At 40.4% G+C, this 27,585-nt stretch overlaps 1 protein-coding gene and 1 long non-coding RNA gene across 4 annotated transcripts in view; one reads left to right on the forward strand and one right to left on the reverse strand.

Moving 5' to 3' along the window:
- The window catches only part of LOC124868773 (endonuclease V-like), an 80,183-nt gene that overhangs the window by 21,355 nt on the left and 31,243 nt on the right, over nt 1-27,585 (reverse strand). Inside the window, exons 8-9 of one of the 3 annotated variants that reach the window (XM_047366347.1) lie at nt 20,731-20,801; nt 5,896-7,296 (exon numbers count right to left, since the gene is read on the reverse strand). In XM_047366347.1, the coding sequence (XP_047222303.1) occupies nt 20,745-20,801 (57 nt within the window). In that variant the 3' untranslated portion in view covers nt 5,896-7,296; nt 20,731-20,744. Of the gene's footprint in view, nt 1-5,895; nt 7,297-14,999; nt 15,046-20,730; nt 20,802-27,585 lie in introns of those variants that run through there. The other 2 variants (XM_047366348.1, XM_047366346.1) reach the window with 2 other exon arrangements.
- The window catches only part of LOC124868774, a 32,478-nt gene continuing 28,962 nt past the window's right edge, over nt 24,070-27,585 (forward strand). Inside the window, exon 1 of the long non-coding RNA XR_007038379.1 lies at nt 24,070-24,180. This is a non-coding gene — a long non-coding RNA (uncharacterized LOC124868774). The remainder of the gene's footprint in view (nt 24,181-27,585) is intronic.

Below are 27,585 nucleotides of genomic sequence, written 5' to 3' on the forward strand. Positions count from 1 at the left end.
CAGTTTTGACAAAAATATAAAAATACATTGTAACAAAAGTTACCTACTGCAGCTATGGGTCAGAAAATGGCTATGATAAGCAATGCTTGAAACTGTTAAAACAACTAGAGCTGTGATAAACAAGGGTGGATGAGGACTCAGGTTTATCTTGCCACCATGCACTCTCAGGAGAAAAATATTCAAAGCTCATTGTTAAAATCCTGCAGCAAATATTTTCAGATTGAGATTATCCTCCTGCAAAATACATATTTTGAAAAATGCCAAATAAATGTGAAGGGCCATTCTTTCTTGTCTTCGGATAAATGTTTTTGGTGAACGATTATACAGTTTTTTGTGTTGGTTATGACTGCTGTTGTCCCTAATTTCTTGTATTTTGTTTCTCCAGCATCATAATTTATAGTTACCAAATATAAAACTGTATTTCCTCTATATTGACAGTTACAAAATTGAAAAGAGGTTAATTGAAGTTTCTACTGAAAATATATTTACAGCACCCTGTAAAATTGTTGGCATGCCTGGTAAAGATCTAGGGTTCAATTTGAATAAATCTATTCAGCGGGGGAAAAAATCCAACGCATTGTGTGGAGAATGGTAAGAAAGGCAAAATTAAAAAAGGTCTCCAAAGCTCAGTTTTGGAGAATTGCAGCAAAGAGTGGCATTTTGGGGTCATCGAGTCTCCATAACAACTATTAGACATCTGAGAGAAAGTCTTCAAATCTATCAGAAATGGTTTCAATTTTTGTGTAAAGTGAATAAAGTATAAAAGAAAACAAATCTTAAAATTGTGACATGCCTGAAATTAATACATGGGAAGTTTCAGTATCAGGTGTCAGACCCGCTGTGTGTGACGTAAGCAGTTGCCTGACTGATGAAGACATGCCAATGTGACAGAGAATGTTCCTTCAGTGCCAAGGCAGCCCTCAGGTGATGCATCCTCTCTATGCAAACCAGTGACCAACTTTTAGAGAGAGAGAATATTATGGGCAACATCTGTGATATTGTGACTGGCTGCATGTTCCAACTCCATGATTCAAAATGACAGCAACAACAAATTTTATGGAAGTTGACATTTTGGGCAAATATTTATGACACACACTTGCAGGAGCAGCATCACTTGGGTATGAGTGCATACTGCATTCAATATGAATTAGATAGAGGCCTTTTACCTTTGGGATTTACATCCTCAGCATTCATGTATTCTCATTTGACTTTTTGGCATATTATAATTCGCTGCATCATATTTTAATAATTTCTGTTATAACTAGATTGAATGTAACTGGACAGGAATTATGGGCTAAATTCAAATAAAATGGACTGCATACATCTGGATTTATATTGGACCTGCACAATTAAGTTGACCCTGACTATAATGTGGTGGTATGCCTCTCTAACATCACTTAAGAGCAGTAAGAGAAATAAATAAATATTTCCAAAAAAACTAGACCTACAGAGACTTTGAGGTATTTCCTCCTCATTTATCAAACTCAAAGTGAGCAGCAGAGAGCAGACTGTTGCTGGCAGTGATAACATCAACATCTTGCCTGCTAAAGCCTACAGACTCCTTACCCAAGAGGAATTATATGCAATAAATCTAATAATGCCTCTTTTCTAGCAAGAAGAAGTGAAAAGGGAACAGACTAATACTGAGATGGCTGTCAGACTCTGACAACATACAACACACTTTTATGTAATATTTTAATGTCCATTGTTTTAACAAGTCTCAGTTGCTTCTACGTCCACCCTGCCTGTGTCTACTTGTCTATTTTCATGATTTCTGCACCGGAACATCTGCTCATTAAGAGCTGATAAATGCATACACCTTCATTCTGAGTTAAGAAAATCTCTGACAGTTTGGGCACCAAAATAAGGAGGTGATGGAGCATAAATAAAAGAAGACATTGGGTGAAAACAGGGAAACAATCAAGGAAAAAACAATATTTTAAGAAATAAAATGATAGGGATTTCTCTATCTCTGGAAATTTTAACAGAAACATTGACAATTTTGCATTCTATACCATCATTGCAGAAAGTGGGGTCTCCTGCCCCCTTGTAGCCATCTAAATCATTGACTTCAGGTGTTTCAATCCCTTCCAGGGTCACAGGTGTGAAAAACCTAGCTCCTAGTCATGGAGAATGCTTCCACAAACAAAATGAAAAACTTGGTCGCTCTCAGTGAAATCAATAAATTTCAGCTTGAAATTTTTCATCTTCACTATGTGCCTGGAGGAGGATCATCAGTAATTCCTTATTGTAAAGTTGGACCACAGAAAGTATGAGTGGAGGCCAGAAGACAAAAGAAAAAAAGAACAAGAACATAAACTGACTTTAAACTGATTACTTTTAAAACATTTTGGGGAGAAAGACCAGGAACATCATATTTCTCAATTACTCAAAGTTATGGAGGAATCAAGACCAAGAACTGTCATAAAGTGGGTTTTTGATGGACCAAAATGCAGGGAAGAACTCCTGAAGCTCAATGTTTTCAGGTAAGATGAGTCTTTATTATCCATGGCAGGACACAGACAGGGTAGCCAACACACGAGATCGCACATACACATAACATAAGGAACCAGCGGGGAACAACGGAAACAAACGGGCTTAAATATAAAACTAAACAGCAGGGGGAACCAATGACAAACGTGGCAAGACAATCAGGCGAAAACACAGAACAGGTGTAGGCTTGGGGTGCAGGGAGACAGAAAACAAAAGACTAGACCAGGTAATTTAACAAAAACACAAGCTCAAGAACTCAAAACAAAAGCAGGTATGACATAGCCCCTCCCTTTAAGTGCGGATCCCAGACGCCCACAAAACAAACATCCAACCAGGGTGGGCGAACGGGGCCTCAGAAGGAGGGCAAGAGTTCAGGTGGCCGGCCCAGAGGCCGTCCCCGGCAGCCCAGAGTTCAGGCGGCCGGCCACGAGGCCGTCCCCGGCAGACCCAGAGTTCAGGCGGCTGGCCCGGTAGACGCCCACGGCAGATCCGGCGATCAGCAGGCCGGCGACGTAGGAGCTGAGCAGGCCGGGGACGTAGGAGCTGAGCAGGCCGGTGACATAGGAGCCAATGATCTGGCAGCCGGCGGCGGGACCAGGAGAACCCATGGTGGAGCTCAGAGGTGCAGTGCGGAGACCGCTGGGACCTTCGGCGAGGCTGTGGAGATCTGCGGCGGAGCCACCAAGACACAGCAGGCGGAGAGGGTGTATCCTCACACCCCCCAGGGACAGGAACAGGAAGTGGAGACAGGTCCTCCACAAACACCTCCTGAACGGGAATCAGGAATGGAGGCAGTTCGTCCTCGGAGCCCTCACGGACAGGAGCAAAGTGTGAGGGCAGCTCGGCTTGGGACCCTCCGGAACAGAACTAGGAACAGAATCGGAGTGTGGAGGCGGTTCATCCAAGACCCCCTCCGGAACTCGACCAGGAACAGGATTAGGAGTGGGAAGCAGCGGCGATGGCTGATCAAGAGCTAAACCATGAGCCGAAAAGCCGCCTCCAGCTTCAGTGGAGAGGCGAGCGGAGGAGGGGGCAGGAAGCCTCCTCATTGAAGCGACAATTTATTCCAGGGCCCTTTGTCGCTTGCCTCAATGATGTGGTGAATCCGAGGATCAGGGAAAAAAATCCTTCCTCGCCTCGAGCCAGTCTTGGAGGCTGCCAGCTATCTCCTGCCTCCTCCATGGGTAGCTGGGAGAGGTAGCATGGTGGGAAAACAATTTGACCAGAATCTCACCCCTCTTGAATTCCCTCACCATTCCTCCCCCTTGGTCCCGTCGGCTGGTTCCTTCTGCCATAAAGTGAGTTTTTGATGGACCAAAATGCAGGGAAGAACTCCTGAAGCTCGAGGTTTTCAGGTAAGATGAGTCTTTATTATCCATGGCAGGACACAGACAGGGTCGCCAACACACGAGATCGCACATACACATAACATAACATAACATAACGTAAGGAACCAGCGGGGAACAACAGAAACAAACGGGCTTAAATAGATAACTGAACAGCTTGGGGAACCAATGACAAACGTGACAAGACAATCAGGGGAAAACACAGAACAGGTGTGGGACAGACAGAAAACAAAAGACTAGACCAGGTAATTTAACAAAAACACAAGCTCAAGAACTCAAAACACAAGCAGGTATGTCAAGAACATTAGCCTTGCTAATGCAAGTGCATCAACCCTGCCAGAACCTGAGCCTGTGCCCCAAGATGGTGCCTGAGGGAAAGGAGGTCATGGAAGCCTGATCAATTTGGACTGCTACAGTGCCTTGCGAAAGTATTCGGCCCCCTTGAACTTTTCAACAGTTTGCCACATTTCAGGCTTCAAACATAAAGGTATACAATTATAATTCTTTGTGAAGAATCAACAACAAGTGGGACACAATTGTGAAGTGGAATGAAATTTATTGGATGTGTCAAACCTTTTTAACAAATAAATAACTGAAAAGTGGGGTGTGCAATATTATTCGACCCCTTTACTTTCAGTGCAGCAAACTCACTCCAGAAGTTCAGTGAGGATCTCTGAATGATCCAATGTTGTCCCAAAGGACTGATGATGATAGATAGAATCCACTTGTGTGTAATCAAGTCTCCGTATAAATGCACCTGCTCTGTGATAGTCTCAGGGTTCTGTTCAAAGCACAAAGAGCATCATGAAGACCAAGGAACACATCAGGCACGTCCGAGATACTGTTGTGGAGAGGTTCAAAGCCGGATTTGGATACAAAAAGATTTCCCAAGCTTTTAACATCCCAAGGAGCACTGTGCAAGCAATCATATTGAAATGGAAGGAGTATCAGACCACTGTAAATCTACCAAGACCTGGCCGTCCCTCTAAACTTTCATCTCGAACAAGGAGAAGACTGATCAGAGATGCAGCCAAGAGGCCCATGATCACTCTGGATTAACTGCAGAGATCTACAGCTGAGGTGGGAGAGTCTGTCCATAGGACAACAATCAGTCGCACAAATCTGGCCTTTATGGAAGAGTGGCAAGAGGAAAGCCATTTCTCAAAGATATCCATAAAAAGTCTTGTTTAAGGTTTGCCACAAGCCACCTGGGAGACACACCAAACATGTGGAAGAAGGTGCTCTGGTCAGATGAAACCAAAATCGAACTGTCTGGCCACAATGCAAAACGATATGTTTGGCGTAAAAGCAATACAGCTCATCACCCTGAACACACCATCCCCACTGTCAAACATGGTGGTGGCAGCATCATGGTTTGGGCCTGCTTTTCGTCAGCAGGGACAGGGAAGATGGTCACAATTGATGGGAAGATGGATGGGGCCAAATACAGGACAATTCTGGAAGAAACCCTGTTGGAGTCTGTAAGAGACCTGAGACTGGGACGGAGATTTATCTTCCAACAAGACAATGATCCAAAACATAAAGCCAAATCTACAATGGAATGGTTCACAAATAAACGTATCCTGGTGTTGGAATGGCCAAGTCAAAGTCCAGACCTGAATCCAATCGAGAATCTGTGGAAAGAGCTGAAGACTGCTGTTCACGAACGCTCTCCATCCAACCTCACTGAGCTCGAGCTGTTTTGCAAGGAAGAATGGGCAAGAATTTCAGTCTCTCGATGTGCAAAACTGATAGAGATATACCCCAAGCGACTTGCAGCTGTAATTGCAGCAAAGGGTGGCGCTACAAAGTATTAACGCAAGGGGGTCGAATAATATTGCACATCCCACTTTTCAGTTTTTTATTTGTTAAAAAAGATTGACACATCCAATAAATTTCATTCCACTTCACGATTGTGTCCCACATGTTGATTTTCCACCAAAAATTTGAATTTTATATCTTTATGTTTGAAGCCTGAAATGTTGCAAAAGGTTGAAAAGTTCAAGGGGGCCAAATACTTTCGCAAGGCACTGTACAACTGTCTGTCAATAACCTATAAAGTTAAAGGTTCTTCCTACTGCATGCTTACCGGGTTTAAAGGACCAAAGAGCAGCCAATAAAGTGCTGTTAATATTAAAGATTTTGGACTAGTACTCAACCCACAAAAATGCATCTTATCCAGATTCCACTTCAAACGCAGGCACACAAACAGTTAGTACATTCCAAGACAGTGTCTGCCTTACTCTACATCAGTTGAAGCTGTGTTGGCCTAGGCTGTTGCATTTACAGCTACAGTAAAAGCCTTGTGCTTTGAAATGGGTTTCAGTGATGAAAACATAATAGCAATTTCAGGATCTGGGCTGCGTTTGTGTTTTGGTGTTGCTACATGCGCTCTGTTTCAGACGGTGCTGGAGCTCTCAGGTGTGCTGGGTGACAGGTGCGACTTGTTCCACTGATTACTATGAGGAGTACTTAAGCAGGAGGCTGCCAGCACTTCAATGCGAGAGTGTTTTGCCACCAGTGGTACTAACTTGAGCCACCCTCTAAGTTTATGCTTCATTCTTCGACCTTGTTTAACATTGTTTTTTTGCTCCTCTGCAGATTTCAAAAGCCTAAGCTTTGAATCTATGTCACTGAGTTTCTGACTACGTTTCTGGAAGTTATTCTGGATGATCAAGTCTGTGTACGTTCTGTGGATTCCTATCCTGTCATCTGCTTTTGTTTGGATTTGCATCAAGCTGGCGGCTTCCTGCTCTCTTTGTCTCCTGAGCCAAGCCACAAGCGTACCCTGTCCACCCTCCAACGTAGGCCACCGAATATCGAACTTGTTCGTTTGTTTCGAGCTCACACAGAACAGCACCAAGTGAACTCTCTACGGATATCCCTGCTTAAGACCTGGATCCTGAATCTCATTCCCCCTGGCGACCTGAACACCATTACTCAGTAAACCGATCTCAGAATCATGTTATTTGTTCTTAGTTTCGATTTTCCTCCCGTTACCCATACTCATCCATTCTCTTCACTTCTCTCTCTACAGTGAGTTTTTCGTCTGTTTCGTTCCTGATTACATCATCAATAAAACGGTCTTTATTTTACTTCCTCCTCCTGAGTGTTCTCTGTATGTGTGTCAGAGCTATTTCGAATATAATGACAAGCAAAGCATTACTGAGTTATATTACACTTGCATCACAAGACGGAACAGTAGACAAGGAAATGGTGTAAAAGGAACAATTTGAATCTCAGTGTGTATATTGGTTTTCTAAAAGAGTTTTGCTGGTTTTTGGGACTGACAGTTAAAGGATCCAGGGATGTTTAGGGCAGGACTGATGAGGGCAATTACCTGGACATTTTGGAGTTAAAAAGCCGGCTTGACCACCCCCTCTGAAGTCTCATATCTTTTAAAATATGTAAAGAATGTATTCAGCTGTTGGAAAATTGATGTTTCTTTGGAGATCATCTGTGAAGTAAAAATGCACACACATCAAATCTGGTTAGATTCAATAGTATTAATCAGTATGTGGAGCAATGACTGAATACAGACAATGTGTATAAGCCTAGGGTCTCATTTATATTTTTTCTGTCCTTTATACTTCAGCTAAGATGCACCATATACTGAGAGGCAATGGTCATTGCAATATAAATGTTTGCAATTTCCGGTAGGATATTACATTTCTGGTACCATGTATTCAAACTCTGCATGCCATTGATATAAGTGGCCAGTTGAAGAGTCTCTTACTGCCCTTTATGCTCACCAATTGTATATTTAGAAAACGTGGATTAATCAGTTTTACTTTTCCAGATATCGTCCAGTTGTAGTTAAATTGATACTATGAGTTAGGATCTTCAAGTAAATGTGTACTACATAATGACAATTTTAGATATATTGCCCTAAAAAGTTTTGTCAATAGGGCCCCTAATTTAACTCTAGCCCTGTGGGTCTAAATCTGGCCCTGTCACTCAGCAGCAGCTGGGGACACAAGCTTTACTGACTGACTGATGCCACGGAAATGTGGGAGTTTGAAGTTGAAAAGTTTAGCAAACCGCTGCTTTAAACTATTGCTAAGACCTAAATGCCATAGCTCAGCTAGCAGTTTAGCTGCTTTTGCAGAATCTTTATTTGGTTTTCTGTGTTTGTGTCCAGCTGTTGTATGCTTCATCTGACTTTTCAGAGCCTGTTGACTCACTTCAGTTCTGTCTCACACAACAGACCTTTACTGACAATCACTCAGTTGTTTTGTATTTCTTTTCATTTTCTGCCTCAATGCATTTTCTCTCTGGTTTCATCTTAATTTTCCATCACACTCTCTGAGTGTGTCCTGTCATCTGTTTTGTAACCGCCTCACAACCCTGGACTTGCATGGACTCTTATTCCTGAATTAAACTGCTCAACAGCGCTTTTCTAGTCTTATTTTCAGTATCATCAACTTAACTGTTGTCCAGCTGTTCCAAACACACTTCCAATTTATTCCTCTTCTTTTGCAGCACTCTTCTAATGGACTTACAAGTATATAAACTTTAGCAAAGCAAGTTTAGAATGAAACAAGAAGTAAATAACAGTTTGATAAAATATGTCCTAACAATGTATCCATGAAAAGTTTGACAAACCAATCTAAAAAGCTCTCTCAAATCAGCTCAACTCTCAAGGAGAGGAGATGAAGTGTGCCTCTGAAACTGTACATCCCGCCGCTGAAGAAAACTTGAGCAGCAAGTACAGCGATTTGTGCACCAAACAATCTGCTCTTCTTAAGGTGCAAAGATTTAGCACTGCGTAGACATTGTACCACGTGTTCAAAATATGTTGGGAATCCATTTATAAAGACAGCCCCTATTTGCATGCAAAAAAAACCAAAACAAGTCAACAATGATTATATATGATTATAAGCTCATTTTATTAACAAATCACACTTCTTCTTTGCACCCAGGAAAAGAGAGTGTTACTCTGATGCAAATCAGCTCCGGTGGCAGTGAGACGTTTAGCTTGCTGCAGCGTCTCTGGGAAACTCACAGGCGACAAGAGCTGCCACATCTCCTGATGATCTGCTCACAGCTCACTAAGGCTTACAGATGACAAGGCATTACAGGTGGGCCACAGAAGAAAAGCCCAGAGGCTGTGGGTTCTTTAAAGTGAGACATGTGTGCAAGGAGAGGTGGGAGTGAGTGTGATTAAGAACTGCTCTTTTTCCCACGATCACACCCAAAAAACAGAGAGAAGAGTAAATAAATCCTCTTCCTCTCTTGTAAAAATTCTAAAATATGAATAAATAGCAAATGTTCATAAGAAGGATGATGAGTGAAGTCCCTAATGTCAAGGCTGAATAGCAAGCTTCATGGTGCATATCAGCATGTGATTATTTGTAGGCCTTGAACCTGTGCAGAGTAATGATTATGTTCAAAAGACTTCCAGGTTTTGTGTATCCTTGTGTAATAGCACGACTTACAGCAAAACAAAGTAATCCCTCTGAAACTTTGACAAAGCAGGAAGTAAAAGCAAAATATCATCCAGTCCTTCCAAGCTCTAAAGATAAAGCAAATATAACCTAAGGGAACCAATAACACATGACACATTACACTGCATCATTAGTTTTTGAACAAATACTGAGGCTTAATTCCAAGGCAGAGGCATGCATTTACTGAGAACTTTCACATGCAAATAAGGATAGTGTTTCTGCTATTTATTTTATATGCAGAGCAACTAATCAAGTTTCACATCCTTGATTTGATCATGCAGAACCCATCTCCTTCCTGAACAGTGGGATGGCTGAACATTTCCATGGTGTTTATTCTTGTATGTAATTGTTTGAACAGATGAACAAGACTTGTGGTGTCCACAGCTCCCTTTCTGATATGATATGATGGTATTATAAAAATAGAGGAAGTGATTCAGAGTGACAGCAACTGAGTCATAAAGTGGTAGGCCACATTTATAAAAGTCTGGGTTTGATGGTTTTCTGGAGAATTGCACCTGCCTGACTGAGCGTGAAGTCTACTGTGATGTGGGGCTGTATTACATAAGCTGAAATTGGCCCTTTAGTTCCAATAAAAGGAACTCTTAATTTTGCAACATACCAGGAAAGTTTGGACAATTTCATGCTCCCAACTTTTGGGGGTCAGTCCCTTCTTGTTCCAACATGACTGCACACCAGTGCACAAAACAAGGACCATAAAGAAAAGGATAAGTAAGTTTGGTGTGGAAGAACTTGACTGCTCTGCACAGAGTCTTGACCTCAATCTGATAAAACATGTTTGGAATAAATTAGAGTGGAGACTGGAAGCCAATGCTTTTTATCCAACATCAGTGTCTGAAAAACAAAAGCTCAAGTCCTGTCAACATCTCTTGTCCTCGTTGGTAACCCTTATACTCTTTTATATCTCTTTGTTTTTTTCAAAGCTAAGACATCCTCATTGCAATAGATCAGCCTCAATTGATTAATTTATAAAAGCATTAGGGGTAAAATACATAAGAAGCTCAACTGATTTTCTGCATAGAGTAAGTGTGGCATGTGGTAAAGACGTTGGTAAGATACGTTACTGTTACTTTAAAACTTACCTAAGTTTCAAAGTAACAGCCTGAAATCAAAGAAGAGATGTGTGTGAAAACTGTTTAATTAAATGTTTTTTTTTGTGTGATTTTAACACAGCCAAAAATGCTTCAAGTTTGGTTGTCTGTACATGTTTTGCACAGGAAGAGCACTGGTGTCGCACTGCCTCCTATCTCGTGTCTATAATCATATGCTCTGCCTCTCTACCCATAATCCTAATGTCCCATGACATTGGGACCATGACACGTGACCCTGCGAGGAGAAGCAGACATGCAAGATATATGGATGGATGGACTAACGGATAATCATATGGTTGTAAGTCAAATACAAATGTAAAAGTGTTTTAAAGGTTCATGAACTATGAGCTTTGGTCTTGACCTACCTGATTAATCTTTACATTCAGCTTCTGGGACCAACTAATCTACATTTATACCAAAAGAAGGCAAAACAAGTTATATGTTGTATGTACCTAATTACAAACTTAAAACCTTTCAACATAACTTGAAAACAAAACAAATCACAGGAATTTCAGCTGGTAAGATATGATTTACTCTCCAAGGCATCCTTTATCAACAAAAGAAGACAAAAAAAAACGAAAAACAAAAGGTCAAAGAATGATGAGAGTAATGAGAAATAGATGAAATCATGATGTGTCACCCCAAACCGTCTCCTGCTGTACTGCAGTTTAGTGAACACACCAGTGTGCTGAATATCATGACAGGACTTCCACGGTGAGCTCCTCACAGTCACATGGCTGCTGTAGATCATGATATTGTGATACTGATAAAATCCACATCTGTTGAGCAGCATAAGAAACGGTGACGCAGCAAGAATCCAAAACTTTGCTGATATCCACCTGAAGCTACAGCAGATATTACACTGATCAAGTAAAATACTAAATTTTTTAAGGTTTCAAACCAGAAAGCAAGATGAAGCTTTTGTTCTTCTGAGTTATTTTTCTTCTTTAAAAAAAATAAATGAAACACTTTTTCTGCTGCCTTTCTTTATCTGCCACACATCCTCCTGATCTGCCAACCCATTTGTCCTTTCTCTCATCCCGTCTCCTGTTCCTAGGGCTCAGCGATTGTTCTTGTTATCGTTGAGGAGTGCGCAGGGGCTTCTTGTCAGTGTGTTTGATGATGAGATGGTGAAAAATGAGACAGGGGGTGGCAATTTATCAGCACTTGAGAGGCGCACGGCGGCATTCTGGGCAGAGGGAGGGGAGGCAGCGCTAAGGGTTTTTCTGTATGAGGCCAGGCATGATGAAATGTATGCCATTTCCCTACCACTGCGTCAGACTCACAGGAGGGAGAATAAATAAAGAGAGAGACAATTTTCCCCCCATCTGCAGGAGCTTTTCCATTCCTTTCTCCGCTCACCTTAGCAAATATGTAAAATTTTTCTTTTTACTTCCCCTTTTTTACTCTTTGACATCTAATTAGTTTGTCTTCTAGGAAACAGGTGACAAGACTTCTAACACAAAGCGAGAATAGGAAAAGATGAGAAACTCATATTTAAAGACGCAACTTACCTCTTGCTCCATTTTTTTTTTTTTTTTTTTACTGTCCAACCATTTCCTCATTTAACTGTACACTTATATTCTCTCAGAAAATCAGCATGCAATCCCCGCCGCCAGAATACACCTGACCTTTTTTTGTAGAAAACCCCGTAGGAATCATCTCTTCTCCCACAGCAGATGTACACACACACAGACAACAGTCTCTTCTAAAAGTATTAATGGCCTTTAATAATTTTCATGCTTATTACATGACAACCACAAACTTCATTGCATTGTATTTGGATTTTATGTGACAAAATGTTGTATAATTGTTAAGTGGAAGGAAAATGATACATGGTGTTCAACATATATTACAAATAAAAACCTGAAAGGCATTGTGTGCATTTGCATGCAGCCCTCTTTGCTCTAACAAACCTAAATAAAATCCAGAGCAACCAACTGCATTCAGTAGTGAACAAATTAATAAACTGAGTACACCTGTTCACTTAACATCAGTAAAAATCCAGCTTCTTCGGAAAGGCCTGCGAAGTTTGCTAGAGAACATTAGTGACCAAACAACATCACGAAGGCCAAGGAACACAGCAGACAGGTCAGGGAGAAAGCTGTTGAGAGGTTTAAAGAAGGGTTCACTTATCAAACATTATCCCAAGCTTTGAACATCTCTTGGAGCACTGTTCAATCCATTATCTGAAAATATAAGCAGTATGGCACAACTCCAACCCTACCATGGGAGTTTGCTGTCCACCTAAACTGACTAGGTGGACAGCAGAGATCCAAAGGTCAGGTGGAAGAATCTACTGAAAGGACATCTATTAGTACTTCCCTTCACAAATCTGGGCTTTATGAGAGAGTGGCAAGTAGAAAATCATTGTTAAAAGAAGTCCTGTTTGTAGTTTGCTACATTGTCATCTAAAGGACACAGCAGACATGTGGAAGAAGGTGCTGTGGTAAGATCAGACCAAAAATGAACTTTTTGGTCCATATGCTAAATACTATATGTGGCAGAAAACTAACATCATCTCCAAAGAGGCACATAGGGAATGTCAATATCATGGTGTGGGTACACAATTGTTTAGCTGAAACAAGGAAAGCTGCTCCGTGTGGAGCTAAAGCTTTATAACATAGAGAATAACAATAGTCATCACAATAACAGTGTGTGTAATGTTGCAATCACAAAAGACTGTTTGAAGCAAAAGGATATTACAATACATTAAGTGTCACACATTCATGCCTTGTGTATCGACAACAATTGTAGCCAGTTTGATTTACTCCAACGACCCTTAGTGCCCACACCTGATGAATATCTTTAGTGGCTAAGATGTAAAAGCTCATGGAGATTGGGGAGAATATGGTAAAGAGAGAAAAGGGTCAGGAAAATCTAGGTTAATTAGTTTGTAATCTGTATCGTTATCCTAACTTTCAACAAAAGTATCAACATGAAATTTCCTGGTATTGCACAGCCCTACCTGGAGCTAGATACAGGTAAGTCCTAAAAGAAAACCTTCTAGCACAGCGGTGTCAAATTCCAGGTCTCGAGGGCCAGGGTCCTGCAACTTTTACATGTGTCCCTGGTCTAACATATCTGAATCAAATGGCTAAATTTCCTCCTTAGTAAGCAGTCAAGTTCTCCAGAGTTCTGCTAATTACCTAATTATTTGATTCAGGTGTGTTGAAGCAGAGACGCATCTAAATGTTGCAGCACACCAAACCCTCGAGGACTGGAGTTTGAAACCTGTGTTGTAAAGGCTGGAAAGATTTTAGACTGGCGCAAAGGTTTACCTTCCAGTGATTTTACAGCATACAGCCAGAGTTCCAAAGGAATGGGTCAGATCAAAGCATATGCATGTGTTAGAATGGCCCAGTCAAAGTCCAGCCTTAAATGTAGTTGAGAATCTGTGGCAAATTCACAGACACTATCCATCTAACTGTGCTAACATTGAGCTATTTTGTAAAAAAGAATGGGTAAAAATGTCTTTAAATCTGCTGAGCTGAATACAAATGCACATCATAAGTTTTAGATTTTTATTTAAAAAAATTCAGTGAATACTACTGCAAGTCAATAGGCATGTTGTTGCCTGGCTCCATGTCTGTATCTATCTCCATTACAGAGGAATACACAAGGGAATCGCATTTAAAGGCAGCTCCAAGTCAAGACACAAGCTTGGTAGCAAAAAATGCCAAAGTCATGTAACTAAAAAAATATCTAACAAGTTCAAAATAAATCACCAGTGACTATTGGCTAATATCTCAAAAACAACCAGAATGTGCCAGAGATTTTCTCTGAGTGCCAGATGAAGAAGGAGTTAAGCAGAACTGACAGATAAATATATACAAAGAGCTGATAAATCCCAATAAAGCCATGCTGGCGAGCAAAACAGAGCGAAATAAGTACTTATGGCAAAATGAGCCCTATTAAAAACAAGAAACAGAAGGATGGAGGAAATGTCTGCAGGGATTCTTAAACAGAGAAAAATTGACTTCAGCTTTGATTTTATAATAAAACTGAACAGGGAGCATTTCTCTGTTTTATGAAGAGCCAGAGAGGAGGGGGGGGGGGGCAGAGAAAGTTTTAACTCTAAAACATCTAAACAAACTTCATTAAAGCACAGAGATTTCTACTTTTTGTCCTGGAAAAGCATGCAGCAAAAGCCTTTTTTATCTTGAAGTTTTACTAAATACAAATGAAGCAAATTAAACAGACTGACATCAGACAAAAGAGGCTGTACCTTCCAACCATTTTCAGACCTGAAGAAGCCTTTTGGATGAAAGGTGAAGCGTCTTCAAGAAAGAAGAAGTAGGTGCCTTCTCCTTAAGCATGTTGGACCACTTGTTTGTTGAATATTGGACCATTTGCACGTTGCTGGACGCCACTATGCCTTTCCAACGTCATCGGCCATTTTGTACTGCAGGATAGTCCGTCCTACAAAACCCAGCGGCCACTGCGTCTGATATGACGGGGCCGTCCCAGGTCTGACGTCACAGGAGGCAATATAGGAAGGCGAACGTTTGAAAGAAGCTGCCTTCAGCTGGAGACCTTGACACGGTTACCACGCAACTGAAGCATCTCTCTCTGGAGAAGAAGAGGTCCCACGTGGATTCTTCATTTATTCTCCTTCGTTGGCCAACGAAAAATTCATGAAAGAGGTTTCTGGAATGAGAAGGCCAGAAATTTCACTTTGCCGATCGAAGACGTAAGTTTAACACGTAACCAAAAACCACGGAGTTTCAAGGAGACGCAACTTTCCCTCCTTGCGTGGTACTAGTCGACTGCTGACGGTCAGATCATATTTTTTCCTTTTCGCCAAGGAGGCCAAAAGACGGAGATTGACCACTTTCTTGGAACATCCGCGGATGCGTGAAACTCTTCATCCCCACTTGTTTTTCTTTTTCTCTTACTCGCTGCCCCAGAAGGAAGACTTCAACAAGTAAAATCCACCTTTTATTTTTATTTCTTTATTAGGAATAGCATGGGCAGGATAGAGGAGATTTAGTGCGATGTAGAATCGCCACTTAGAGTCTAATGTGTTCTGAATTGTATGTGCATGCCATTGTTCTTTTGAAACGTGATTACTGTTGTTTTCTGAGGCCGCCGAGTCTCGCAAGATTGTGCTTTTACTGTGCGAACACCTGCCATTTTCTTTGTCTTCAACTTTACTGCTTACTGGCTTGCCGCCAAAAGTTGTATCATTCTTTGTCCTCTGGGTTTACAACCTTGCTGGGGGGAAGGTTTATGACTGTGCATCTCACTGAGCTACACTTTCTGGCGGGCTGCGCTCCCAAAGCTTCGTTCAACACCATATTCCCTTGTCATATTATCACATTTGCCATAACTGCTGGTTGATTCCATACACACCCACTGCTGTTTTGTTTTGTTTTATTTTGTTTAGTTAGATATTTTACCCTTTTGTGTAGAACTTTGCACGTTTGATTAGGTGAAGATTATTGAATCAGAATAGCGAGGTGGATCAGGCGGTTGATTCAATAAAGATTCATGTAGATAAAGGGAAGTCGTTTGTGTTTATTTTGTTCAAGAGTGATGTGTCAGTCAAAATAAGGTTAAAAAGTTCCACACGTTTCAGCAGAAACAGTCGATTAAACAGTGAAATCTCTGGTAATAGTTATCAATTATTACTGAGTATTTAACGGTTGTAATTATCAAAGGCGTTGAGCCACAATTACAACACTAGAAGATTCATAAATGAGGATTTTTGGTTAAGAAATTAATTTTCCCAAATTATGATTTTTAATTATAATTATTGATAAATATTAATTAATCAATAATCATAATCCCAACAAGCACTTCGGAATGCTAACTGATCTGATGCTAAAAGAAAGTTTAATGATTTCATCTTTAGACAGTTACTCTTAAACTGTGTATGTAAATATCTGGTATGAGTTGAAATTAGAGGTGAGAAGCGATGCAACAAAGCATTAGGTGAACTATAAAAGGTGTAACAGGTGTTTCTGTGACATGTGGACTTTCTGCCTCTTTGTTCTCTGGTTAACTTTCAGACTGCCTTGTAGCTTCAGCAGCAAGCCATGTCCTTGTACCACCATAAGTTTTTAATAAGGCTGGTTCCCAGCAGAGCTCATCGGCCAAACCTTGTGCCAAGCGCCTCTCCAACATTTTCCATGACATTTTAAAAATGTTTCCTAAAGGGCAGTAGAGTTTGTATAACAGCATGAAGCGGATTGAACTAGTCTCCATAATTGAAAGTGAATGGTTTGTGGATGTGTTTAGCTATCAGCCTTTTTGAGTGTGTTTTCTCCAGCACGTCTTTCTTCTGTTTATCCCTTTAGACCCCTGCTCCTTGGCAGTCATGTCTAGCTGCTATCCAACACTTAGCAGTTTAACTTATCAGGCCATCTTTCCATTCATTGACAGATACTGTTTCTATTAATCGACTTTGGACAAATTTGTTTTTCCAAGCGGTTATCGGTTCGTTAGTTGCTCAGCCTGTTACTTTGTTTCATTACACGTAGTTAATTAATTCTGTTTTTTCATTGTTTTCTACAACTGTCCATAAAGCATAATTACATAGCGGTTTGACCTTACCAATGATGAATATTAATAGAAGTGAAATCCAGATAACAAGAGGCATATTACTGCCTGTCTAAGCCTTTATCTTCTTCCTTTGACTCTTCTCTATGTTCTCTCATGTCTACCTCGCTCCGTCTTGAGTTATGCTGTCCTCTTCTGCTGGGATCTCCTGTCCTGCTGCTCCATCTTTCATGTTTCTGACAAAGACAGAAACTGCTTCTCCTCCTCTCCCACCCAGGGACATCCCAGGGTCCAGAGCCGAGCAACACACTGCCTCAAAGTTTCTACTGCAATATGTTCAGCCACGGGGGGGGGGATGTTTTTCCTTCTGTCTCTGTTACAGTCCTAAATCATACTGAAGAAGGTGGCTGTGTGTCTGAAATGTGGCAACAAAGTCAGACCGTTATTGACCTGGGACAAAGGGTCTGCTCCATTTTCTTTTGTCAGCAAGTGAATTAGCGAGACGTAATGACAGAAATGGCTCTAAAATTAATGCTAAATCATTTGCACCCGGGGGGAGGGTCCACCTCAACATTCGAACTAAATAAAAAAAATTATTAAGCAGATTCAGTAACTTAATTTAGTAAATTGTTTAAAATCAAAACAACTTACTTGTCTTTGTATTTGTCATAAGGTCCATGTGACCATGTCTGCCTGCTGGAATTTAGCATAGCAGCCAGTAGGTGTAATGCTTTGATTTAAATGTTCTGCATAACCTTTCTTCTGCATCATCCATGTGCACTAGGTTTGCACATTTAATTTAAATGTTGTGGACCCAGTAATAAATGCTGCTTTTGGCAAATACTTTTCCAGTTCTATTTGCCATAAGGCCACTCAGACTGTGAATTTGGAGCTGAAGTTTTCTTTTATGTTGGGCACCTACCCTTCCAAATGGCACACAGCTACAACCCCGTGGTCAGACAGAGTCCGTCTGTCCGTTGCTTTTCGCTTCTCTGAAATTAAGTTTAGGTGGATCATTCTGGTGGATCCCAAGGCGTTCCCAGGCTAGAAGGAATATGATTGCCCACCAGTGGGTTCTGGGTCTGCCCCTTGCGCTAACCCCATTTAATGTGCATGGAAAACTTTAAAAGCCCAGGAGGGATCCTTATCAGATGTCCAATGCACCGACTCCTATGAATCTGCAGGAGCAGTGGCTCTACTCTGAGCTCTCCACAGATTATGGATTTTCTCAACCTGTTTCTAAAACTGAATGAGTCCAGCCACCCTACAGAGGATTATGACTTATAAAAACAAAGAAAATGCCTTTTTAAATAAAAACAATTCACAAAACGTTAGCCCTTAAAAAAAAACTTGAAGGCCAGACTAAGGTTGCCAGAGAAAAAGTAGACAAAGACCAAGATTTCTGGAATAATGTCCTTTGGACAGAGGAGTCTAAAAATGAAATTATTTGGACACCAGAAGTTGGTTGTAACCCAAACAGTATTCCAGGAAAAGGTGCTCACACCAACTGTGAAGCATAGAGCTGGAAGTGTCATGGTTCGGGGATGCTTTCCTGTAGCAGGACCTGGTCAGCTCACCATCATATAATCCATCATACAGTTTACAGTGTTTTAGGGGTGGCTTGAGGAAACTGTGCAACCATCTTTGAACACAGCTGACGCAGAACTGAGTCATCTAACATAACAATGACCCACAAAATGCCAGTAAATTCACCAACGACTATCTGAGAATTCAAAAAATGAAAATATCTGTTCCATGCTTCAGTTACTCTTGAACAACACTCAACGATTCTTGATATCTTCCACTCGAAGCAGAGACCCAACTCTTGGGGAACAGCTAACCTTTTTTCCTGTTGAGAACTGTGGCCCCAGGCTTAGAGGGTCAAACTCTCAGAAGGTCCTAAAATCCCTAAAATCCAAGTCTTCTGCAGCCACCTACCAAGTAAAGCTTGAAAATGCAACCTCTTTGCTTATGACCGTGGCATCACTGCCGTTTTAAAATAATTAAAAACTGGCAAATCGATTGCTGCGGTACAGTTTAAACTAGTTTTATTTGCAAGTTTCACAATAATAAACTTAATAAACACAACCCGGTGCAGTTGCTCTGCTACTACAACAACATTAGTTTCCTCTGGGATTTACAAAACATTCTGATTCTTATTGAATTTAATATCAACACATGTGCCTACAGTTAATGAGATTTTCTAATCCGTGGTTTTGTGTAGAATCTTAATGCTTGATATTGTTTAGGAGCAATATCCAGCTGACAAGCCTACCTAATGTTAGCTAAAGAAGTTATGACGTTACCATAAATTAAAGCAAAACCAACACCGCTCCACATCAAGCAGCTAAGGCACGCTACTTCTCATCAAATGTGCCTCCAGCATTGTTAAGTGAGTGCGAGGGTAAATATGGGTTATATCTGCCAACTCAGCACAAAGCCTCCCTCCATGTCTCCAACTCTTTGTAGAAAGGCTGATCAAAGCTCCGTCAGAGGATTCACCACATCAGTGAGCTTCCAAGAGGATGCACACGGATATCCCATTATGTTGCCAAGTACCGCACCGAAATACCTTAGAGCACGTACAGCCTCCTGTGCTTACGTGCATTGGTAACTTATGAGTTCATTTTAGTATCTCTGCTTCAGATATAAAGGTTTTATTCTGAGCATGTTTGAAAATGCATGGCTTCATATGGGGAATTATGATTAGACTTGAAGGAACTGAGCGTGCTAATGGTCTACAGTTTTCATCAGTAATGATGGAGGCAGGGTCAAATTGAGGAGTGCAGCATGTTATTTCAGATGAGACTTTCTGGATCAAAAGGTACTTCTGAGCTTAACATGCCCTCGCGCTGTCAGGCTGTGCATCTCTGGATAACCTGAGACGTCCTTGGATCACCTTTGCCCCACCCACACTCTGATCTAAATGCAGGGAAATGCAGAGGACCTGTCAAAGGTTCTTAAACTCTTAAATCCACCCACTATGCAGCAGCAGAAATCAGTTTCTGTTACCGAGGCCAAACAGGTTGAAGCTCACAAAACTGAGCTGAAGAAATGCTGCTTAAAGCTGACTTTAACCTTGTCTGTACAAAAATGGAAATACTGAGGTGTAGCCCAGCTTTGAAATGAGGAATTGATAAGAGCATAAGATTGTTATGGTACAACTGTCACGTAGGCCGGTTTTGATATCTTGCAGATATGATGCTATTCCTGTACTCTTGTGAGGACTGTTAAGAGTCAAGAGTTCAGTGTGCCAGAAAATGTGCTTAAATGAAAAGGGATACATCGGATTGGTCAAGTGTTTCACGTACACACATGATATGACATTTGTATATATACACACCCTGACTCGTGTCGGGGCTTTGGGATTCTTTGGGATTTTGTATTATGAAGATGTATTCAGAGATGTGTTCTGAATAAAGATCCCCTCGTCGGCTTTGAGAAGAAACCATTTGTCTTGTCATCATTTTTATATTAGGTTAACTTCCTTCTCCCACATAACCCACATTAGTCCCTACAGAGAAATAAAAAACAACATTCTGATAGAATATCTGGAAATATATCTTTCTCATGTTTGTCCTCTTCCAGTTTCAAATTACTTGGTTTAATCAGCAAATTAAATCAGAATAATTGGTATCTTGACCAACAGGTGGAGACTTTGCTCTGGGATTTAGGAAAGGTCCTTAATGAATCACTTGCTGTGGCTGTTAGGCCTATTTTATGATTGAAAAACAGCTGCAGTGACAGAGAGGCATCATGCTGAGCTTGTTCTTCAACAGATGTGTAATGTGTAAGGGTGAGAATCCACACCTGTGAATTTTTGTCACTTACCTCAGTGTCTAAATTCATGTATTGGCAGCTGGGAAGTGTATGCGTAGGTATTCTCTGGAGCGAACGTCAGCCTGTGGAGGAGGAAGAGGAGGAGGGTGGTGAGAGAGATAGAGGGGAAAAAGGAAGAGGAAAACATTTCAGAATTTGATCTTCTCATATCTAAGCAATCTAACTTATCATTTCAATTGTTTTCTAGCTGGTGTTGGGCCCAGTCATGTATGGAGAACAAGGACTGAATTGCACAAAGAGAACAATTGACACTGGTATAAAACTTTGTATCCCAGAGTGCACGATATTAACTAATTTTCATTATAGCTTCCATGAAGAAGTAGTCACAGCTGGAAGCCCCATAACGGCATAAAGCTACAAAACTCCAGCGGCTGCACTGGTGGACGGCTGATCGCTCTCGTGTTGATCAGAACGATTCATGGTAAGAATGGTAAGAGGCTGTATCTGCGCAGAGATACTTAATTAATCAGGGTAAAAAGGTTTAAACGAGGACAAAAGGTATGAATAAATCACAACAAGTGAAAGGAAAGAGACACCAGTGGAAGGAACTACATTAGGTACTGTAGGAAGGAAAGATAAGATAGAAAGGATAGAATGACAGAGTGGGAAACAACTTTTGAACAATAGGACATGGGGGGGGTCAGCGGAATTCCCATGATGCCACTGGCTGTATAAAAGCATCCCCTTTCCAAGGAATCTTTCTCTTCCACTGCTCCTCTGAAGGACCGGGACAGGAGAGGCAAAGCGCGTTAATGTATCTTTGCTGGCAAACAGACATAAACTCTTCAACTGGATCCGAGAGTGTCTTACGATCATTGATCATATGCACTAAGTACAAATGAATCACTGTATGTGTATCCGGTAGATTCATTCATAACGGGATAATAATTAAGGTACAAGCCTGCCTTGAATTTTCTCTCTGAGGCCTACAGAATCAAGCTGTGTTATAGAGAAGTCCCTGCAGAGACGCTGTCTCTACCAAGCTGAATGAAGCAGTTTCCCAGTCTGAAAGAAGGACAACAGGAGCCGCATCACCATGGTTACGGTAACATGCAGTTTGGTGGCCGACAGAACAAGCCACTCCCCACAGCTAAGGTGGTTAGCCATAGCTAACCGTTTGTTGACTGTGGACGTTTCTTCAAACTTCGACGTCGCCCGGACAACTCCTCCTCAGCACGGTTCATGAGGTTAGGTTTGGGCAGAGTGATAGAAAGATTTAGGATGAAATGATCTGAACGTTTTTCATTTTATGAAGTTTGGTTTTGTTTGTGTTGAACTCAGCTATCTTGGTGCTAGCAGAATATCTGCTCACCACGTGCTCAGTTTTGTGTTTTTAAAGTTAAGACAAACTTTATTTAAAGGGTGATTTTAAATACAGAAGATTGATCATAACGCGCCGTCTGCGCTTATGCATTTTAACCCTTTTATTGATGGTATTTTTAAAGGTGTGTGTTTGATTCTGGTGCTAAGCTATCAGCCTTCTTTGTTAGTTTTAACTGCTAACAGGTAAGGGCACGTGCTTGCTGCTAAAGAATATTTACCCAGAAAGGTTGGTTTTATTCAGCAGATCATTCTTCAAAACATTATTTTATTAAAATAATATTTTATCTGATCTTGCATTGTGAATGGCTGACTAAATGTTTGCTGATTATTGCCAAAGTTGTTCCAAGACTAACTTAACTTAATTTCCAGATTCTTCAAGATAATCCTTGGTCCTCAAACATAAACATTGCATGGTAATATTGCATCACTCTTTCGGTCATGATTTTCAATCACCTTTAATCAACTTATTTATATTGTACATAGCCCATTAGTCTTCGTTATTCTTTAATTCTGCTTGGTAGTTTAGTTGGATTGTTTTAGCATAGTAAAGAGTTTGTTGATTGAAATATGTTTGACTTTGAGTTGACTTATTTTTGTTAATAAATTCTTGTATTTTAAGAAATTGTGTGAATTCATTCCATGTGTGTGCAGAGTTTTTCTGTTCAATAATGTCAAGGCTTGGCTCACCCTTTTCTATCTTGTCCTAATACCATCGCCTTACTGGGCTGGTATTCACAGGACAACCCTTAACAGATCGAAATATTATTTGATAAAATATTTAAGTATTAATATTAAATATTAAATAATATATTCAGATTCATAGTCACAACATAATTAAGAAACACAAGTTAATTTTGATGATTCTATACAAGTCTCTCACAAGTGAAGAGTGTGGTGTGAATGTGCACATTTGAGAGAACCACTTTGGATACAATAGAAATACAGCTGCTACACCGCACAACTTAGATTAATTATTAAGCATCGACACCTTGCAACAGGAGGTGAAGCCGTCTAGGTTACCATTGTTTACTGTGTCTAACACACTCCAAAGTGTGACAGGAGTGTTTGGTGTTTTACACTACCTGGTGCGTGGTGGCTAAAAATACTCATATTCACATGCAAAAAGCTTATGTGTTAGTAGTGATTAGAGTGAAAACCACATGGGTACAGATTTCCTGAGCAGAGAGTGCCAGATTATTTTGACAAATCCCTGAATTCTGCACAAAATAATCCCTTAAAAGGGATTAGCATAGATAAATATCACTTATGTTGTGTAACAGAAAAAATTCTGGTAGTTCCCAAAGCTGTTTGAGATCAGGTTATTATATGCAGATTCGTGCACAACTGCAGAGATACTTTGCTTAAGAAATAGAAAGAAAACTGTCTTACTTTTAACCCTTTTTTCCTGCACATTCTGTTCTTTTGGTACACTTACACTTCATGTACTAACAGGCTTTTCAAGCATTACCAGTCTGAAGACTGCAGATTAAAAAAGATTGAAATTTCGTTATTCAAGAAATAGAAATGTGCATTAGTTAGTAATGTGACGATAAGCAGTGATGATTATAAACCAAATTTACCAGGGGTGCCAGGGTTTTTTCATGGGGGTGCAGAACAAAAGAATGAAACACAAAAAACATGGCAATACTTCATTGTTATGTATATTAAGTGAGCCATACAGCCACTTGTGGCTCCGGAGCTGCAGGCTCCAGCCTCCTGATCTAGCAGATGAAAACTGAAACTATCTCAATACAGCACCTTAATATTTTATTTATTGTTAAAGTAAAACTGTAAAGGTAAAGGTAAAAAATGGAATTGGTCCAAGGGACCAATCAGTTAGGGTTTTTGTGCCAGCGCACATCATCATAAGAAACTGATTTTGTTTTTGTCGTCACTACAGGGGCCAAGACCAGTTCTACAAGGACACTGTCCCCTAGAACTGCCTGTTGCCAGGTAAAGTAGTGCAATTAAATTGGATAATGCTGTATGTGCCAATAGAATATTGTTCTCATCTGCTCAAATCTTGGGTAACCTCTAAACACAGGACAGTATCAAAGCTAGATTAAATCCTTTAGAATCACACAGAAAGGTTCCTGTCAGAGATTGTGGCAAAATGAGGTAAGTCGACAGTACACAGGCCATGAAAAAAAGGAAGAGTGTTGGTTCCCTGTAGAAACACTCAGAGTCGACACTGTGGACAGGGATTGCTAACAAAGTCAAAATCTAGTGTTTTTCAAGACCAGTGGACTTTGACAAACCCACTGAGGGTTCTGTAATGAAGGGAACAATATGGGGGAAATTTACGGCCAAAAGTCAAGAGCACATATTTTCAATTTGAGAGCGGGATTTCATTCTGCTTGCACTCAAAACTCATTCTTTCAGATATACTCTACTCTCTCAAATCTTTGTTTCTGCGTTCTGATCTAATGCTTCTTGCATAGATAATTTCTCCTCCTGCTTGCTTCATCCCTCCATGCGCGCAAACTTGCTTTCTGCTCAGATCAAAACTACGCTCTTAAGTTTCTTCCCTGCTCGCAGCTCTCTCAGATGAAAGTCGTATCATCTCCTAGCAACCATATCAGTGTGCAACTGCTAGGTCACAGGCTCAGTTGGAGTGCGCTTGTTTCCTTCTACTGACTGTGCCTGTGTTGCTACAATTGATGACTGAGAGCACATTGCATTTGGCTCTGCAATTGCTCCAGAATTTGACGCCTCAGCAGAGTCTGTAACAATGGTAGAAAGTATAACATTTAGTTATTTTATTGTGAAGCACTTAAATTATGGAAAATGAAGAATAAGCATTTATTTATAACATGTATTATTCAGATATCATAAATAGCTATCCAAATAAGTAAAAAGTGTTTAATTTAACCCAACAAGGACCAAACCCTTAAAATCTAAGGTTAGCTTTGTCACCATTTTACTGAAAATATTGTTATAACAGTGATATTGTAAACTTTATCTTTGACATTCTAGATGAATTACCTAATTCACAATGCAATTCTTAAATATGTCTTCCTATTAAAAGATGTGTTTGTCATTTTTTATTTTAATGTTTATGTTGATAGAAAAAGATGTACATATTAAACTACTGAATGTTTGAAATCACTTCAGGATAGTTTGAATTATTCATTGTCATTGTACTTTGCTGAGTTGAGTTATGCATTGAATTAGATTGACCTATTTCACGAAATTGCGACACACACCGGATGCATAAAAACAATTACTTCCAGATTTTGCTCCATATGACCCGTGTCAGGGAAGTAGCAACACAGCTACGTTCAGTAGAAGGAAACAAGCGCACCCCAACTAAGCCTGTGACCTAGCAGTTGCACACCGTCATTCTATTGGCTGATATGGTTGCTAGGAGATGATACAACTGTAATCTGAGAGAGCGCAAAAAGAATTTGCGAGCAGGGAAGAAACTAAGAGCGCAGTTTTGATCCGAGCACAGAGCAAGTTTGCGCGCTTGGAGGATGAAGCAAGCTGGAGGAGAAATGATCTATGCAAGAAGCATTAGATCAAAGTGCAGGAACAAACATTTGAGAGAGAACAGAGTATATTAGAAAGAAAGCAGAAGTTTTGAGTGCAAACATTACTAAGTTTAAGTACAAGCAGAATGAAATCCTGCTCTCAAATTGAAAATATGTGCTCTTTTTTTGTCAGTAAATTTCCCCCATAGAACAACCATTGTAGCGGTCAACATTGGGGATCAGAAATCGGGAAACTCCTTGTCGAGTCATCTATGGGATAATTATTTTTATCCAGTTTTGGATTTACGGAAGTTGTCACCATTTCTAGGATTATTTGGCCAATGCATGAAAGAGACCACAATGCAAAGAAAAAAACTAATTTGGCAAAACCAAATACTCCTGAACCTTTCCCAGTGGAGAACCCAATATTACAGTATCTATGCTCCAACTAGAAACACTTATAACGACCATTTAACTCTTGGTAAAATGGCAAAAAAGATATGGAGAATTTTACTTGCTGTATTTCAAGAGAAACAAATTCAAGACTTTAAAATAAAATAAAAAATAGCATCACCATTCAGACAGGGTAAAATCAAATTTTATTCAGTTGTGGCTATCATGTTCTCAGGCAGGTTTTGTTTAAAATTGTCACATTGGTAGAATATTATTAAAAATCATTTAACTTGAAGAATGAATTGCACATCACAATGAAAGCAAGAATTTTAATATCTTCAATTTGGTACAGTTGACACATTTTTCTGATGCTAAAGTAGCTGAACAACATCAGGGGACTGTATTAGTGCAAAAATCATATCTTATACATTCATGAATGACTCATTCAACCAAAAAAAAGAATGTTAGTTGTTTCTGCATAAAGGAAGGCCAGGCAAATTTCATGTTGTTGGTCCAAGAAATCAGAATGGACAGCAACACATTCTCATGCACAGTCTAGTTAAAGAGTTACTTGACTGAGTCATTTTCACTTAGAGTTGAATTATTTTGTTAATAAATTGTTGTGTTTTGGATGGAGGTTGTTTGCGTTTATTCTGTACATGTGCAGAGGGTTTGCTGTCTGAAAATGCCAGTGGACAAATTCACTCATCTATTGTTCTATGATACCACACCTCACCAGACAGGTATTCATAACACTGACAGGGACTGAGAGCTGTTTGGCTATTAATTCCTAATAATCAGCGGGTGTCACAACATGTTAATTTTGATTCATACAACCAATTTCATTAATATTTATTCGTGGCACTTATTAGTTCTTCATAGCCAAACAAACCTATTGTTGAACAATATTTTCTAATGACTGAGTGTAGTTGACAGAAAGATCCGAATGCACTTCAGAATCACATTTTTCTAGCCAGAGCTTTGTGGCAATGTGGAAAAGCAGAGGTAAACAGATGTTTGGCTCTGAAACAAGACTTTATGTAAATTCAATTGACACACACACTTACACAGAGTAAAGGTCTAGCTCCAGTGGCCTGGGGCAGGTCATTATCCTCCATCACCGCCAATGCCTCGCGGTTACGACAACACACTCCACTCCCTCCACCACTTCTATGTCTATCCTGGTTCAAACCTTTTCATGGTGTTTCTTCTCTCTGCAATTCACCTTACCAAACTTTTTTTAAACCTGATCCTTTTATCACTCACTATTCAAACTGTCTCCTCCTTCCCATGGCTCTCTGTCATATCCACCCGTCGGCCACTCTTAGGTCTCTTTCCAGCTCTCTTCCTAACTCTCAGTGGAGGCCCACAGTCCAGCGGCAACAACAGCAGAATGTCAGACAGCCATATATTATGCCTCAGGACCTGAAGGTGAGCTCCGCTCTGAATCAGTCAGGTCCTCTGGGCACATTATAAAAAACTGCAGAACCTAACCAGTGGCAGGCTGGTGTCAGTCTTAGTGGATTTGTTTCCCTTGTTGGTTTAGTGAATATAACTAAACACCTATGTGAGCCTCTATGCGCCGCTTTTCTGTTCAAGCCCAGTACTTTTATTTAAATCCCGCTGCCCATTCTATGAGTTTTAAACAAATTGGGCA

Source organism: Girardinichthys multiradiatus, chromosome 5 (assembly GCF_021462225.1).
Source record: "Girardinichthys multiradiatus isolate DD_20200921_A chromosome 5, DD_fGirMul_XY1, whole genome shotgun sequence".
In the NCBI taxonomy this organism is placed as follows: Eukaryota; Metazoa; Chordata; class Actinopteri; order Cyprinodontiformes; family Goodeidae; genus Girardinichthys; species Girardinichthys multiradiatus.